This window comes from Rissa tridactyla, chromosome Z (assembly GCF_028500815.1).
Source record: "Rissa tridactyla isolate bRisTri1 chromosome Z, bRisTri1.patW.cur.20221130, whole genome shotgun sequence".
NCBI classification, from domain to species: Eukaryota; Metazoa; Chordata; class Aves; order Charadriiformes; family Laridae; genus Rissa; species Rissa tridactyla.
In genome coordinates, this window is record NC_071497.1 from 68,760,301 (window position 1) to 68,777,072 (window position 16,772).

At 37.5% G+C, this 16,772-nt stretch overlaps 1 protein-coding gene across 2 annotated transcripts in view; it reads right to left on the reverse strand.

Annotated features, from left to right (window-relative positions):
* Positions 1 to 238: 238 nt before the first annotated feature.
* The window catches only part of ITGA1 (integrin subunit alpha 1), a 77,855-nt gene continuing 61,321 nt past the window's right edge, over positions 239 to 16,772 (reverse strand). The window contains exons 21-30 of one of the 2 annotated variants that reach the window (XM_054184847.1): positions 16,482 to 16,562; positions 14,609 to 14,685; positions 13,835 to 13,924; positions 12,198 to 12,300; positions 10,624 to 10,737; positions 8,916 to 9,023; positions 7,682 to 7,786; positions 6,729 to 6,821; positions 5,135 to 5,251; positions 239 to 4,324 (exon numbers count right to left, since the gene is read on the reverse strand). In XM_054184847.1, the coding sequence (XP_054040822.1) occupies positions 4,280 to 4,324; positions 5,135 to 5,251; positions 6,729 to 6,821; positions 7,682 to 7,786; positions 8,916 to 9,023; positions 10,624 to 10,737; positions 12,198 to 12,300; positions 13,835 to 13,924; positions 14,609 to 14,685; positions 16,482 to 16,562 (933 nt within the window). In that variant the 3' untranslated portion in view covers positions 239 to 4,279. The remainder of the gene's footprint in view (positions 4,325 to 5,134; positions 5,252 to 6,728; positions 6,822 to 7,681; positions 7,787 to 8,915; positions 9,024 to 10,623; positions 10,738 to 12,197; positions 12,301 to 13,834; positions 13,925 to 14,608; positions 14,686 to 16,481; positions 16,563 to 16,772) is intronic. The other variant, XM_054184848.1, reaches the window with a different exon arrangement.

A 16,772-nucleotide genomic window follows, 5' to 3' on the forward strand; every position in this document is an offset into this window, starting at 1 on the left:
CGTACGGTCCTCTGGAAAGCTTTCAAATGTAGCTATTAAGTACAGAATCCATACAATTAATGGCAATGTATTTCTGACAGCTTGACTACATTTGAGGTTTCCTTGATGTTATACTGTGCAAGAACGCTTATTTCTACAACAGCTTTATATTGACAGCTAGATGGATTAGTTTTCAGGTACTGAGATGCCTTCGTATTATTCTCGCATGAATGTAAAGCAAACAAACTGCAAAGGAGGCTTGTTAGACTCTTTAAAATTTTTTTTAATCAATAAAACACATGGAATAATTTTACACAAAAAATAAAATGCTGTGCAGAATGTTGTGTTTTTCTTACAAAGGATGCGAACTCCCTCTTATTCCTGCTAAGTGGTTTAATTAACAATGGTACACTCTGATTCTCTTGCTCTGCTTTTATTTTTTTAATGGGACCATCACCTACACAATAGTTAATACAAGAAATTAAAACAATTAGACAATGTGGAATTCATTAGATGAGCGTGACCCTAACTCCAGCCTCTCGGGGCCAAGTGAGATGAAAACTCTTGGCTCCAGTTGAAGGTGGGTTCCCCGGAGTCAAGCTCTGCAGAAGAGGAATGTCATGCTCAAAATGACTCAGCACAGGATATGTACTAAAGGGCTTAGGTAGTGGGGCAGGATCATTGGGTGGCGCAAAGCCTCCTAATACAGACCCAGGGTGACACCAGACAAGCACAGGAGCGTAAGCAGCAGCCCAGGGAGATTGCTCTAACATAGCTGCTGTTTTCTGAGTCTTACGAAATTACACACAGGATCAACAGCCTCTGGACCAGCCTCAAAATGAAGCAGGAGTGATGGTTTAAAGGTCTTGCGCCTTTCCAGGGAAGTTCTATGCTATAGAACTTCTATAGCATAGAAATTTCTGTAGAATAGAAATGTATCTTGTCCATCCCCTCTAAGGTTAGCTGCTTCAGCGATGAAGTTTGGAACTGAGGTGGGCTAGACTCCGTCCGTTGCCTAAGTTCTGGTTATACACCCAATTTATTATTACTGTTTTTTTACAGGCTTTTATTCGAATGAAAAAATGTTTAGTGTGTTCATTCTTGGAATCATTTTACAACCCTAATGTGTCTTTTTATAGGAACAAAACAAATTACATGCTGTTCTGATGTTTGTTGTGCCTGCTGAATTTCGGTAAGGTGTTCCTGATGTTTGCAATATTGCTTTCAGGAGGCTTTTCTGTTGTATATAGTGAAAAGCAGCAAAACACTGCTCTTGCAATAGTGTGTGGAAAGGGCTTTATGGATAAAAATAATGACTTTACTAATTTATCCTGTGTAAGAATAATGTGCTATAGTGCTATCCCCTTTATATAGTTATATTTTAAATAGATACTATAATTGAAAATCTGATAATAGAACAAACGTGAAAAGAGAAAAAGCATCATGACAAAGACAAAAGCAGTGTGGTTATACGAAGCTTATTACTGCTTTTACAGTGCAAAGCAAGTCTAAAAAGAATGGAACACTGATCTCAAACATTATTTGCATTGATAAAATACTTATGTATCTAGGGAAATAGACTGTTCTATCGACTTATATTTTTTCAGTTAGGCTGATGCTTTAAAATAAGACATGAAATTTCATCAGAAAGGTAAAATGCTCTGGTTAACAGCTTATCATAACTAAAATGTGAAACACTTAAACAAAATAAAAGTATGCTGCATAAAAATGATGTGTGGCTTGCACAATTTGTGAGTAATTTTATGAAGCCAGGAAAAATTACCTCATGGTTAACAAACTGTCTGAATAATAATAAATATAAGCATTTCCTCTGCTACCACAGACTTTCTATGTGTGCATGGGTGAGTCACAATTCCTTCATATTTCTGTTCCTTTACAAAACCGTAATAGGGTAATGGCACTGTTACGCCTTTACAGAGATACTATGAGGAAAAAAAACATTTACAATTCTGAAGCATTTGGATGCCACAGCAACAAGTGCCATTTAAGTCTTTCAAACAAATTGGCAAAATCATACAATTTCTCAAAATAAGACCTGCATCTCACATGGGACTGAAAACACCTCTGTGAATATTAACTTATCTTCACCCTTCAACAAATGGATTTTGCTTTCCTTCGAGGCCTATTTAACTCTCACGGTGAATGAAGCAGGGAGTTCTCACTGCACAACTCCTCCATCTCATTTCTTTGCCTCCGTGCCTGTCCTCCCTCTGTGCTCAGGACCAGGGCAACTCACCTCCTACCCCTTCAGACAGGGTGCGCTTCCAGGCGTGCAGAGGAGGACAGAAAGCCAGCCTGACGGCTCGGTGGCTCTGCCAGGCTCCGCAAAGCGCAGCCACCCACCGCGTTCCCACGCAGGGCTCTGCCTTCTCCTCTGAGTCACGCCGCCACCTTCGGCAGGCTCCTCTTACGAAATAACCACCTTTCCCACAGGCTCGAGGAGAAATTGCCAACGCTTCCAAACTTAATCCTACTCGCTGTGTTCACATAAGTCCAAGCCTTTCCCAATGACTACTTTCTCTAATTTAGGACCTAAATTGAAGGGACTTAAGAGTGACGGCATCTTTCAAACAATAAAGCACCTTCTGGCACGCTTCCAGAGTTGTACTTGCTAGCACATTCAGCTCAATCTATGGTCTCTTCTTAAAGAAAAAAAAGTCTTTATAAAATATATTACTGCTATTTAAGCTATTACTATAAAATCAGTGCTAAGTTAAAACCTCTTGGCAAACTGCAGTGATTTTTTATTTTTTTTTTAATTTCAGTGACATTTGTACCAAGAGGAAGAACAATTTTTCCTGGCTTTTTCCTGGCAAGGCAAAGCTTTTCTGCAAACAAGTATGTGTTATAGAACTTAGTATGTCTCCTCAACATCTTCTGATCTTTTGGCAATCAAAACTGAGTTGTCTCATGCTGAGGCAACATCGCACTTTGCCAGCATGCCTGCATTTTCCACTGTTAATTTTGTGTGGCTGCAAGTAATATAGGAAGCTCTCAAGGACAAGGTACAGCCCAAGAGCCCCGGGGAGAGGTCGTCGTGGAAGGAAGACAAGTGCGTGAAAGAAAGGAGGAAATTGGATAGTCTAAATAGAAAGAAAAAAAAATTCTTAAGGAAATCTTTTGCTATCTACATTTCAGTGTATTCTTGTATAAACTTTTAATCTTTGTCACAAAATAAACATCATTTGTTAAGTGCTTATTCAGTATGCAAGTTCTTCTTCACTTCTTAAACTCTTAAGTAACAAAGATGATAACGTGACTTATAATACTAGTAGAAGCTTGTCAGTGCTGAATTTCCTATCTGTGTCTTTTGTTAATTATAATTTTGTACACTTTAAACTCATTGGATTAAATAGCTACACAATAAATTTACAGTGACAGCTTATGAAGCACCCTCCTGGCTACTCCAAGATATACAGTAAGAGTCAAACTTTCAGGGTACCTCAAAATATTTTCTGCATAAATATGGACATTTCAATTTGCAGATACAATTGTGTCCCTGCTTATTTGAGTACAGTGTGCAATCAGGTGGGCTTGAATGTTTTGTGTATACATTTTTAGGCCTGCCAAAAAATCTGTTTCAAGTTCAAACAGTTATGTAATCTAATGGATCAATCCTTTATGGTCTGTTTGACCATAAAAATCTCTTTCTTGGGGTATCCTGCGTTCATCTGGATGTGCCAAAACCAGCAGAAAAGAGAAGTCCAAGGTATTTCAATATGCAGGTGCTTCTATCTTCTGAATAGTCATTACATCAGTTACCATACAGTATTTGGTGCATTCTCAAAGTTTGGGTGTTCCGCTTTGTGAACTGACAGTCTGCTTTCACAGAACTGACATAGGGAGGAAATTTTTAAAATTATGCTTTTTCCTTTTGAAAATCATAAGGTGATAAAAAAGACTGGGATTGCTACATACAAGCTGACGTGTTGCATAATTTGGAATGAAAAGTGATTCCACATACATTTGTATATAAAAATATGATTACACATTTTCCTTATTAAAAAATGTTAGAATCTTTGAACTCTGTTACTCTCCAAAAATGAGTAACACTTGAAAGTATGTCCTTGAGTATCACAAAATGCCGTAAGGCTGTTTATTCTTCCTTTGCATCATTCCTTTGCGTGTGTGCTTGATTTGCTTCTTGTTGTTCTGCTTCTTGGTTTTTTTTTTAATGCACTAGAGTTTAGAAAACATTGTGACCACTGCATTTAAGTTTATAATTTTACAGTAACATTTTTGAGGCAGACCTGAGCAAAAATTTCTCCATCTTTTTTCTTCATTTTTCCATTTTCTTCTTTAGTGGTCTCTTGAAAAACCCAGCCTGCAGAAAAGAAAAAAGTGACTAAGAACCGCTCAAAGCATAAAACCTGTATTGGTAGCATTCATGTGCTGGTTCTTACTTCTATTTTAATACTTTCAGTAAAGTAAAAAGTCGTTTACTATTTTATCACTGAAGTACAACATTGTTTTTCCTGGAACAGAAAAACTAAAGAGACATGTCATGACAGCAGACAAAAGGAGTACACTTAATATATAGTGAGCAATTGCCGAATCATTGTTACACTTGCATAGTCTCAAAGGTTGAAACACTTAATAATATTTGGTACTCAATTGTATAAATAATACTTAATTTTGTACTTGTCAAATTTTTCAAGAGATCATGCATGTTGAAATTTATAAACTGTAACCTTCTAACGCAAGCATGAACTAAATATTTAGCTTGGAGAAGAGTGCCCACTTGTGGCAATACTTACACTACAGGCCTAGCATCTCTTGCACAAAGAGAAAACCTGATTATCAAAGGCCACAGTCAAAGCTAATAAAAAACTCCCTTAATAAACCCTTAATCGTACAAAAATCTCTTTCTAGTTTTCTTTTCATAACGTACTGTCCATACAGATTTCAATTGGTTAGCATTGCACGTTACACATCAGAAAAATGTAGTGTTATTAGTTATTTTGTCATTTCTACAAGATTTCATTCCACTTATTAGACAATATTAGTGTCTCTGAGGGTGAGATACTAATAAATAAAATTGTCTCTGAGACAATATTAGTGTCTCTAAGAAGCATACGGCACAGAATTTAAACATATTTGTTTAGTTTCATGAAGACAATAACATGCAGCTTACCTTCCACAAAGCAAATATAAGCAGTGCAAGTATCAAGAGTCCAGCGAAGATACTCAGGAGGATAACCCATAGGGGGACTGTACCCGGTGGCAGTTCTTTGGAAATCTTAATCATGGTCTACAAAGTGTTCAGAATGTAAGCAATAAGTAACTCATCTTTCTAAAATATCAACAGAGCAGCATGACTTTTATCAGTATGCAGTGATTTTCCAGGGTACCACTTCATTTCTAAGTATAGGAATTTGTAGGAGGGAATTGGGAAAGTAATCTCCAACATGAAACCCTATGTTTACCTAGTTATCTTGCACTTTGACAGTGCATTCATTTCATGAGGGTTGTCCCTGCTATAAGTCAGTAGTCATTGGCTATGGGACCAAAACCATGAGTAGCTGAAGTGTATGTTAGGCAGTTGCTTTCGAGTATTCTTCATTACTCAATGCCTGCGTCCCTCAAAGATGGCTTCTAAAGCAGTTACAGGAAATAAGTGTAAGTACTAATTTTATTTTAAAGCAGTCATATCTGGTGTAAACTAATCTGAAATAAGGAATATTCACATTTAAATAAATGTGACGACATAGGAGTTTGAATTATTTTAACTTAATAATTTATTAGAGACATAACCTTCAAAAAAGCATTGAAGAGCTGAACACTAAACATTCAATTTGACATTATATCTTAAAAAAAGTTAATTCTGAAATTCTTTAGTTTGTAAAGGCAGGTCTCATTATCTGCAACCCTCTCAGCTGCATTTTCACTCCTGGATTGAATTTGAATCTATCACATAAAAGAAATGCCTGGATAAAACACCAGCTAACACTTGACCTGTGATGTTTGTATTTCCAAAAATATTTTGCACAAGATGTAGTTCACACTGAATATTGCTTTGCTCTAAATTTTGGGGGTACTAACAACAATAACACATAATAAGACTTTTGCTTAAAAATGTACATTGTAGTAAATAACTCCCAGCATGTACAAGTTATCACAGAAAAGCAATGCATTAACCACTATAAATGGAATAAAGAGTATTAAAGGATAAATAACAACTCTAACAAAAAATTAAAGAAATTTCTCTTTATACCTGACACCCCTACTTTAATGTTATATAGTTTCTTATCTAAGAAAATGATACAGAACTTCTGAAAAATAAAAGATGCTGTTTAAAATATATATCTTGGGCAACGAAGTGGAAAGAAATAATAAATAAAGAAATAATAAATAAAATACAATGTACAGAGTAAAATCACTTCTAAATGACCCAGGACCAGTATTTTTAAAATACTATTAATTCATTAAAAGAATACTAATTATGCTTTTAATTTACATAGATGCAGAAAGCACTTATGCTGCAGCAGACAGAAGTACTTCAGGTAGTACTTCTTACCAAGGTTCATTGGTGGGTAATGGGATTTTGGTATCATCATCTGACTAATTACGACATTTCTACTGTAATATGAAATCACTTATTTTTATTTAGAGTAGGACAATACATTACAACAGGTAACAATCAGTTTGCTAGTAACGAATGCAAGTGAATGAATCAGAGGCATAAAAAATCCTATGAAGAATAAACCCATGAATTATCATGTTCTTACCTCCAGTTTTTGATGGTCATTTCTCAGAATCAGTGATGAGTTCTCACTCCTAAGTAATGCTTTCACAACAAGGGTTAAGCTGTGAATACTTGCCTGGAAGAAGAAAGAAATGGCTATCATTCGTAATTAAGAATTTTGAAGTAGAAAGCTTTGTAGAAATGAGAAGGGTGAAAGGAAAACTTAATGCTAAAGTTTTGGGAGATGCTGAAAAATGTGAAAGTCAGTGGAGCTGCTCGTGTGTGTCACCTTCAGCACACACATCACTGTTTATGAGACAGCAATACACCTTTGAAGGAGTAGAGAGCAGAGATTTCAAATAAGTTCTAATAATCCTGGAATACTACTTTGGCCACCGGGACAGATTTGGACTTCCTAAAGTTCTGTTGTATCTCCCCTCCTGTCCTGCTATTTTCTAGAGAAAAAAAAAGGCACAAACCAGGAACTCAGTATCAGAAATTTATCAGCTGAGGAGAATGGACCACAGCCTGGTCGTTGTTGTCATCAGACAATACTGAGGTGTGGTCTGAGGTGGACCTCTCCTCTCTGCTCTTTTTGACCAAGAAGTCCTTTCTAGACTTGAGAAATCTTTCCAGATTAAAGCTTACTTAAACATTATATGCTGCTCTGTACCCCTCCTTACATCTGCTGAATTAGAATTCGTGGATGCATAATTAGCTATTAAAAAAAATGACCATCAATACAGAATAAGTAAGAGGTGTATTCGTACCATGTTTTGAAATTTCTGCAAAGTTCTAAGTACTTACTTTAAGGATAATAAAATGCATGTAACTTAGTTTTGAGGAAATTTTAAAATAACAAGAGAAACGATATCAAACACCAGGGGACTGTGGAGGCTTAAGAAAATGAAAGGTATAATTTTAATAGACGTTAGAAACATTGGCTTAATTTTCTCAAACCCAAGAGTATTCTGAATACAAACAGGATTGACTTACTTTTATGATGGTAGGTTTCCATACTCTTAATGAAACATTGACTTGATATATGTCGGATGGGACCAGGGCACAATTAATAGATGCACAGCTGTATGTATCACAGTCCTGTTTAAAAGCACCAGAATGAATTAATAGGAAGAAACTTTTCACATTACTAAACTAAAAACATGTAAACTACTATATATAGAAAACATAGTCTTGCTATGACACCAATGCTAAACTGATAGTAATTACTGGGTCTTTTGATGTAAAAATGACACTGCAGGATATAAAACGAGTTGAGATATTCATGCTGTGGTGGAATAGGCTCAGTTTTGGCAGGCTCGCTTAGCCTTGAGGAAGCTCTGTTACCGTAGGTATGTAGCAAAAGGCACCAGCAGAACTCCTAAAGGAGGCACAGCCTGTAACAGCAAGTGTTTTTCTGCCAACACAGTTATGGCTTCTCTGCAGTGTTTTTTGATCCTTTCAAATCATGGGATACCTGAATCTTTCAAGCAGGGCAGGATGTTTGTGTACAAATTCAAGTATCTTTACTTCTCAGTATCACTTGCTAGCTGTGAGGGCAGCAGAATTATGCCCAAACCTTTGGAAACATTTGCTCAGCCTAGAGGTTTATCACCTCTGTGAAGGACTATGATAAGCATGGCAAAATACTCTCCCCACAGCATGGTTTCATTTGCACCAGAAACTCAACTTGTGCCTCTATACTGGGGAGGCAGCATGACGGATTTCCCCCTGACATGGCAACATAATGCGGCAGCAAAACTACTTTGCAACTCTTCCATCTAAAAGTGAGAGGCTAATTCTTTCCAAATGGGATCACCAATTACATTTCTACCAGTTGCATGGAAAATCTGTCAGATCAGAGTGCTAGCACTTGGAAGTATTTTCAGCTGGTTGTCTAAAAAAGTTGCAAGGGAGATGAGAAGCTTTTAAAATATTACTATTTATTAATTACAATGGGAATATAGAAGGTGAAGATTTACTCAGCTGTCAAATGTGATACTGCTATTTACATATTTGCTAAATTAAAAAAAAAAAACCACCCCAAATTCAGTTCCACATACAGTTCTGTAGCCAAATAAAAACTATAGCTAGTCTACACAAAGATGACTTTTCAGGCTATTAAGACAAAGTGAGTTTCCACAGGATACAGTTTAAAAGAAGCTTTTACATATTTATTGCAGATAAATATAATATCTGTCATGAATATATATACTATATCTGGGCTTACCATAATTGTATCTTTTGTAGGTTCTTTTATTTTTGGCAACACAAATGGTTTCCCAGCACCGATCTTTAAGGGATCTACAGGGTAACTAGTTTGGCAGATGGCATTCTGCTAGCAGAAATACAAATATTATTTTTATTGTCTGAATATGCATTCTACTACAGAAAAATGCTCTGGAAACAAGCCAACATTAACAATATGGAATATTTAATAACAATAATATTTACTAACAGCTAAATGCAATAAACTGCATATTGCAAGAGTCCAGAACAGGAAATTCACATGGTGTAGGTATCGAAATATCATTATTCAAACAAAAAAAATGAGCTTTTTATGAAATAATTTAACCTAAACTCTATCCAGCAACCTAAACATCTGTAGAAGCAAACGAGCTTCCTGCAAGATGACCACTACATGAACCAGGAACAGCTGGCTATTAAAGGAGCTAAATAGCTTTTGCACGGGAATCCACAGAGGTTCTGCCTTAGCAAGCAGACAGGCAGGTTAAGCGCAGGATTCAGGAGCCTCTGCTGCAGTACCCAAAAAGGGGGAGTGTGTGCTGGACCTCCATGGCTCCTTCAAAGGCAGCCGGGAAATCTTCGTGGGTGTCTTCGGTGCAGGTGAAAGTTGACTTTTTTTTCAGCCCTCTCAGATTACTAGCATGAAGAGGATTGCAAAGCCCCTGCAGTGCACTTTGGCACACTACTATCACTAGGGTGTAGCTAGTGGTTGATGAATTATACCCACAGAAAAAGCAGAGATTTTTTGAGCTTATGTGCAAACTTGGGTCAAATGTGGTGATTGCCTAGGGATGCAAATAACGGGGGAAGGAATTCTGGGGGTTTTTGATTATTTTTTTTTTAATTTTAAAGTGAACCTTGAACTTTAATTTAGACCGTTTGGTTTATTTTTCAATGGTGTAACACCTCAAAACTAAGTGAAATATTTGCATAGACGTGCTCATGTGTGTGTGTCTCTGAGGGAAAGACTCTTTTTAGGTCACCCCTTAGCAATATTTGCGTTCTTCAGCCATCCAGTTACTGATATAGCTCTAATTTTAATATCTACAGATCTGGAATCATGGGACTTGCTGGAATTGTGATCGCCTCCAGCTGCTCTCGAGGAGTGAAATGGAAAACCTCAAATGAGGGCTCTGATGAAGAACATTTGAAAGACATGACCTACCATCCCCTTCAAGATGTCTCAGTGCCCCAGAGAAGGAGGAAGCCAGAGGACTGCTAGTGCTGGGGAGCAGACGTGCAGGAAGGCTAATAGCAGCAACAGAAAGAAGAGGACTGAACAGCAGATTGAGCTCTAGATGTACACAGCAGGACCAGAGCATTTGCAATAAGTGCTGCTGACAACAGAGATAATTTGAGGCTTAGTAGGCAAAACTAAGAAAGAAACTCCTGTCACTCATATCTCAGTCTAGGCCTGTCATCACTTGGCAACATATCAAATTAACCGTGTTATAGTCCAGTTACTGTTCAACACCATTTTAAATTTGCTTGTTTCCTTTTAAGAAAACTTATCTCTCTGTCTTCTCATGCATAGCTGTACGTACTATTAAAACATCAGCACCTTGTATTTTAGACTGGAAGCAATATCTACCTTGAAGCAAGGCATAATCCCAAATGTTTTCATTTTACAGTTCTTTACAACAAAATCTTCACATTTAAATTAATCATAAAAATACGAATTCCTGGCTTACTTGGGAATGGGACAATGCAGTAAGATAGAGAAGAGTGTTCTTGGCTGCTGTTACATTGGGAAATAAGATCTGCAGTGTGAGGTTTGGCATTGGAAAGTGTTCACCTTTTTCAATCTAGTAAAAAAAAGAAAAATATTTTTATTAGTACTTTCCTTATTTTGTTGGTATTTGATTGTTTTTTCCTTTCCTGTATTTTTCTTTACTTCTTTGTTGTTTGTTTTTTTTTAACTTTTCTACAGTCAGTTATGCAAAAGTAGTGTGATGAACTCTTACTTTTTCCCCAAGAACAGCCTGTTGTGAATTAGCAGACACATTCTTCTGTGGTCTTTGGTCTTGTTATCTTGTTTACTGCAACCTTTTATCATCATGAACTTCTATCTAACATAATTTTGTTTCAATTTTTAATAAAGCCCCCCAAAATGCCCTAACATGGGGGAGGAGCCTCTGTACCAGCGGTGGCTCATGCTGGTTCCTCCTCATGTGTGCTTAGACAACAGCCCTCCTGCTCCCCGGCGCCTCTCCCCTGTTTTCCCTGGGAAACTCACAGGGCATATCTGTGTAAGCTGCTGCTCCTTCTGAACAGGCCTGCTGTGGCCGAGGATGGAGAAAATGGCTAGGTGGAATTACTGGCAGGAGAACTGACAATCCTCTGTCTTCAGTGGATGAGCTTAATAAATACTCAAAAACCTGTTTAACTTTTGTTCTTCTGAGTAGTCATTTGTGATAAGCTGCTTGCAGAGGTGAGTTTTGCTCACAAGATCATAAGTGGTATGCTCTGCAGTCCACCAGCTTTTACATTCAGAAAGCAAAGGTTTTGAAATGAGATGAATAATGTCTTAAACAGCCAAAAAAGCCTCAAGATTCTGGATTTTAACTTTTAGACTAAAAGAAGTAGCTGACTGAAACACTGTAGGTGGGCTAAAAAATAGAAAAAAACCCTTTGCCATTGCTATTTAGTGAAAGTGAGAACATTCCCATGGTCCATTTTTTTTCACAGATAGAAGTTGATTCAGAGTCTTTTATCACTTTTATATGGGACCATTGTTCAGCTTTAGATTTGACACTGGGAAACAAGAATGCTCTCAAGAGAACTAAATTCAGTCCTACTGCAACTCGAGTCTGGGCTTCTATTCCATTCAATATCTTTTCTATGTGATTTTAGTTTGCAGTATTCATTCCATTAGGAAGACAACATTCTTGGAGCATGGCATTTGCCTCTTTCAAAGCTGACTGGAATTTGGAAATAACCTGTTCTAAACTGCAATGAACGTAGGTCAAGTTGTCATTTACCAGGGCATGCTTTCTTTACCCTGTTGAGGGCAGCAGCTCTAAACCCCACCAGAACTACTCCACAGAGGTGAACCACTCTGAGAACCGCTGACTCACCTTATTCCAAAGAAAGCAAGTGAAAAAAAAAAAAGGTGTTAAACACAAAATACCCATGTAGACAGTTTAACATATTGCACAGCTGCTATTTAAGTAATAGGCTATCACATTAAGTGATTCAAACCAAATGAAAGAAAAAAAAAAGATTAAGCCAGTACCTATATCATACAGTTTTAATTGGTTCTTACCCTATAATGTAGAGTAACTTCATCCCCAATCTGCTCTGTTGTGTTAATAGCAGTAGGGACGGTATCATTTGCTGCAATTATAACATGGTGCTCTTTGAAAACACTGTGGGTTAAAAAAAAAAAACCACATTAAAAAAAACCAATAAGCACACAAACTTAATAAAAACTCTAGCAGTTAATAACATAGGTCTTTTCATTATTTCATGAATCCTCCAGGACTAGTCTTGGAATTAAGAGTGCACTGCTACTTCTGCTGAATTTCAACTCATCCATTTTCTAAGTAGTACTCACTTTTTATGATGTGCATTTTAAATGTTTTATTCAGATAAAACTACAAAATGAGCAAATGTTGTTCCCAAAAATAATACATCAGGGCCTGATTTTGCTGTTCTTATTCAGCTGTGCCGTTCCTTACCCTCAGTATTGCCATGTAAAACAGGCAGAGTTCTACAAAAGACAGAATCAAGTAATAAAAAGCAAACAAAACCAGCATGTTCTAAATTCAACATTATTCCTTATGGGACAAAGGCTAGATTTGAGCCATGAAATGCATCCAAAATGAATTTGACTTAATTATTTACACCTGCACACCATACAATATAGGCTACTTATAATATTTGTAATGCTTTTCAGGGATGGAATTTAACTGAGTTTTAGCTATTTCTGAAAATAAAGTGTACTACCATACCTGCATTAAAATTTATGTCTGAATTGATAAAAATGAACCCTAAGAATCTAAAATTAAGGCTAATTTTTAAAGCTGGAAGTCAAACACCACACCATGAAATATTATAGTGATACAGACTCATGGCCATCAGGAAGCTGGAAGTATTTGCCTTCTTATGTACCTGAAACACCTTTGAATGAATAGACCAAAGTACAGGAATCAACAAAAGCTGCTGTTGTACTTGCAAACTGCAGATCAAATTTAAATAGATAAAACGGAGATACGGCAGGATAGGGGCAGTAACTGCTCCATCGTTTTGTGTAACTCTGTGGGAAAGTAACGTAAAATCAGTGAGGAGGACTGGAAACACACTCAAGAGACTCGCATGTGGTGTGCTGGAAAACACATATATCACACTAATTGTTGTTTAGTCTTATATGCTCAACAAGTAGAACATCTGCACCTAGATAAAGTGGGCCTGTGTGGTGGACTCAGGGCACCTTATCAAACATGCCCGAGATTCCTGCCCTGCTGTTGAAGATGAAAGCACAGTGAAAAACTATGCCTGCCTGAATCCTTGAAATACAGGCAAGAACAGCAAGTCTGAGCTCTCGCTCTCTCACTCTCATGCTAACAAGGACTCTCGTCCTAACAAGGACTCTCTCTCGCTCCGCGGTGCCTTGCGTGCCTCTGCCCGGGTGTTGCTTCGGAGATTCCACGATCCCCGAAGAATTGAGATTAAATTTGCTCTTTGCCTTTCATGCGTGATTTTGTGGTTGTTCCCGTGTCCTGCCCATGTCAGCTCACACAAATGGCTCTTTTCCATCAAGCCTGTGCTTCCTGTTCATAAGCCTAGAAGCTGTCATCTGTAGATACTGAGCACAGTTCAACAACAAAACCATACTGTATTCTCTTTGAACACCTGTTATTTACTGTGGTAGCCAATAAAAGTACAGAGAAGCATCAATACCTTACAAATATTAATCCTACTTCATATTTTACTGGAATTGTAACGTGTCCTCTGTTGTCCCTCAAGGTCTCAGGTGGTTCTTCACTGTCACTAAAATAAAACAACATATACCACTCAGATCAGACTGTGCAGACGCAACAGGTTTCTCAAGAAACTGAAATACCTACAGCTCTGGGTATGAAAGCACGCTACTTGTTTCCAGTTAATTACTATCTCCTAAAAATAAATTAAAAAGATTATTTCCAGTAACTAGTTAAGTCCTGCACCAGTCCCAGCTCAGAAACACATCTTTGTTAAAACTACAGACTGCAGTTGGCTGAATGAAAATGGAGCAAGTAAGGACCACTACTCGCACACTATCCCTGGATTTTGCATGGACAGCAAGCACTGAGGGCAAGCGCATTCCTTTATCACAGACAACTTCTGCAACGCTCTTCCTCTTTGAAAGCCAGACTTTTTTGTTTAGCGTGTGATTCATGCTAAAGTATGCAGTAATTTTGTAAGAGAATAAACCTTTTCTGAAGGTAAAACTACTGGAAATTACGACTCATTAGTGACTGTCAGGTTCTAGGGACAAACAGCTGTTTATTTAGTCCACTCAGTCCACTGCTGGACCGAGTACATCTGTAAAGCTGCCAGCTCTACAGATTGTTTAACAATAACTGAGTTCAGGAAACTCATCCTTGTTTTACTACGAAACACAAAGCTGTAGAGCTTTCTAAGAAAAAAAAAAAAAAGAAATCAGAAGGTAAACAAGTAATGATTGTAACTAACCTTGTTGCATATACATGAACAGTAGCATTTTCCAGGAGATAAGATGCGTTGAATTGGAATGATATTTTGAAGGAAATCTGTGTAGAGAAATACATTACACATTTTAAAAGGGAAAAAAAAAAGAAAAAGAAAGAAAGAAAGGAAAGCACACTAATAAGGTTTGATCTGATGAAGAATGAGCAAATTTTTGCTGCTTTTATCTATGGAATCCTTATTCACATTTTAACACTTTTCTATAAATGAATCCATTTTTTTGAATCGGTTCCAACCAAGAAGGAAATCTAATAGTTATCACTTATTAAACAGAAGCCTCAAATTTTCAGAACCGAGAAGCCTCAGTAAAACTTATTATATGGTATATTATAAATACATAACTAAATAATTCTTAATAGAAATCCACTGGTCTTGCAAGCAATTTATCAAAGCTATTTTGTTTTCTCTAATGAGGAAGAAAAAAGCTTCAAAGCCTGGCAATTACCGTGGAGATGAGCTGTCTATAGAATAGATAGTAAAACACATAGAATATGGAGCAGAAATGTTTACAATGTAAATAAATGACTACTAGGTCTCACAAAAATTCCCTACTCATTGTAACTAGGGCAAATCTATCGCAATTTGGGACTAACAGGATTTGGGAACATTGTCCCAAACATGTCCCTCTTCATGTCCTGACACTTAAGGGTAATTTTATATGAAGCAAAAGATTTTTCAGCTCAGACTTATTTTTTCCTATAACGTGCACAAATCTTTATTACAAAGTGACCCAGAGGAAGCTGTCTTAGATATTTCTTCATAATTAAAAAAAAAAAAAAAAAAAGAGCTAGGAAGAGGCTTTAAAAAGGGAGGTATTAGGAATGCTTATCGGTGAATCAGAGATTAATTGATTTCTGAATGCAAAGGAGAGTATGAAATTTCTAAATTTAGGGATCTATAGCTACAGGCAAACTAACAATTAAAGCATGAAACGCAAATGTGAAAAACCCAGTAAATCTGGCAATGGAGCATTGTAGGCACTGGCATTGGGTCGTATGCTTACTGGTCTGCAAGAAAGTAACAGCTGACCTAATTCCTACAAGTCAAAGGCACAAGCCAGAACATGTTTGTGGGAGGCAATGTAAGAGGACATCTCTCCTGATCGTCCCTCTGTTATGCATCTGCAACACAGACCTGATATGAGAGAGGAACAGGCAAGAAACTGCCAGGAAAGACAGTTGGTCTTATTTGCATGTAATTTGATATTTTCCAATTCAATAGTAGAACTGTTCAAGTGAGGCTTAGATGCATATCTTCAAAGGCTTAGTTTAGCTAAAGCTCCCTCTCTATTCCAGCAAGAGATGCAGCTTTATCACTGGAGCTGTTCAAGCTGGAGCTTGCCTTTAATTGGACTGGCTGGAAAGGCCCCCGATTCCCCACCAAGCAGAGGTGAAGTCTTGATGCCTGGCTTTGGAAGATACACGTTAGCATTTCCACATACCAGCTTATTCTCTTTTCAACCAACTGACTAAATTTTATATATGAAATAACTAAAGTCCCAGGCTGCAACTTGTGGAAAGCCACAGTATCTAATGTCTTATCAGTATATCTTAACCAATAGCCTCTACACCTGGAGACAGACCCTTCTGACCGGGTGTAGCACTTGCCTCCTGACAGTGTCAAGGATGGCAATATGCACCTATTACCTCCTCACATACCACAGCTGCCTGCCTAGGGGCTGGAGAGCTGATGTTTTCCTGTCTGGCTCAGTGCAGTTCATATCAAGGATAGCTTGGGAAACTTGAATGGACAGATTTTGGGGTGAACACGAGAGAAAAGAAATTCAGAGGTGATAGGGACCTCCCTGGCCTTAGAACTTGCATGCAGGGGGACCTTTTACCTCTTCTGAAGGTTTTAGAAATGGATATCCCACTTTACAGGTGATGTTGTGATTAGATTCACAGCTATCTTTCTGTATATCCTAAAGGAAAAAGAAAGTGAAATTGTGACTGCGCAAACTCTTTTTAAATTTTGACTAAGCATCAAGGTCCTGTTGAACATATATACCGTTGCTGCTTTTCATCATCAAAACATTGTAAGAGTCAAAGCCTTAGTTGAACTAGAACAAAAATGGGAAGCCGCAACTTCTGCAAAACAATTTCCACCTATGGACATCTCCATCAATTAGTAG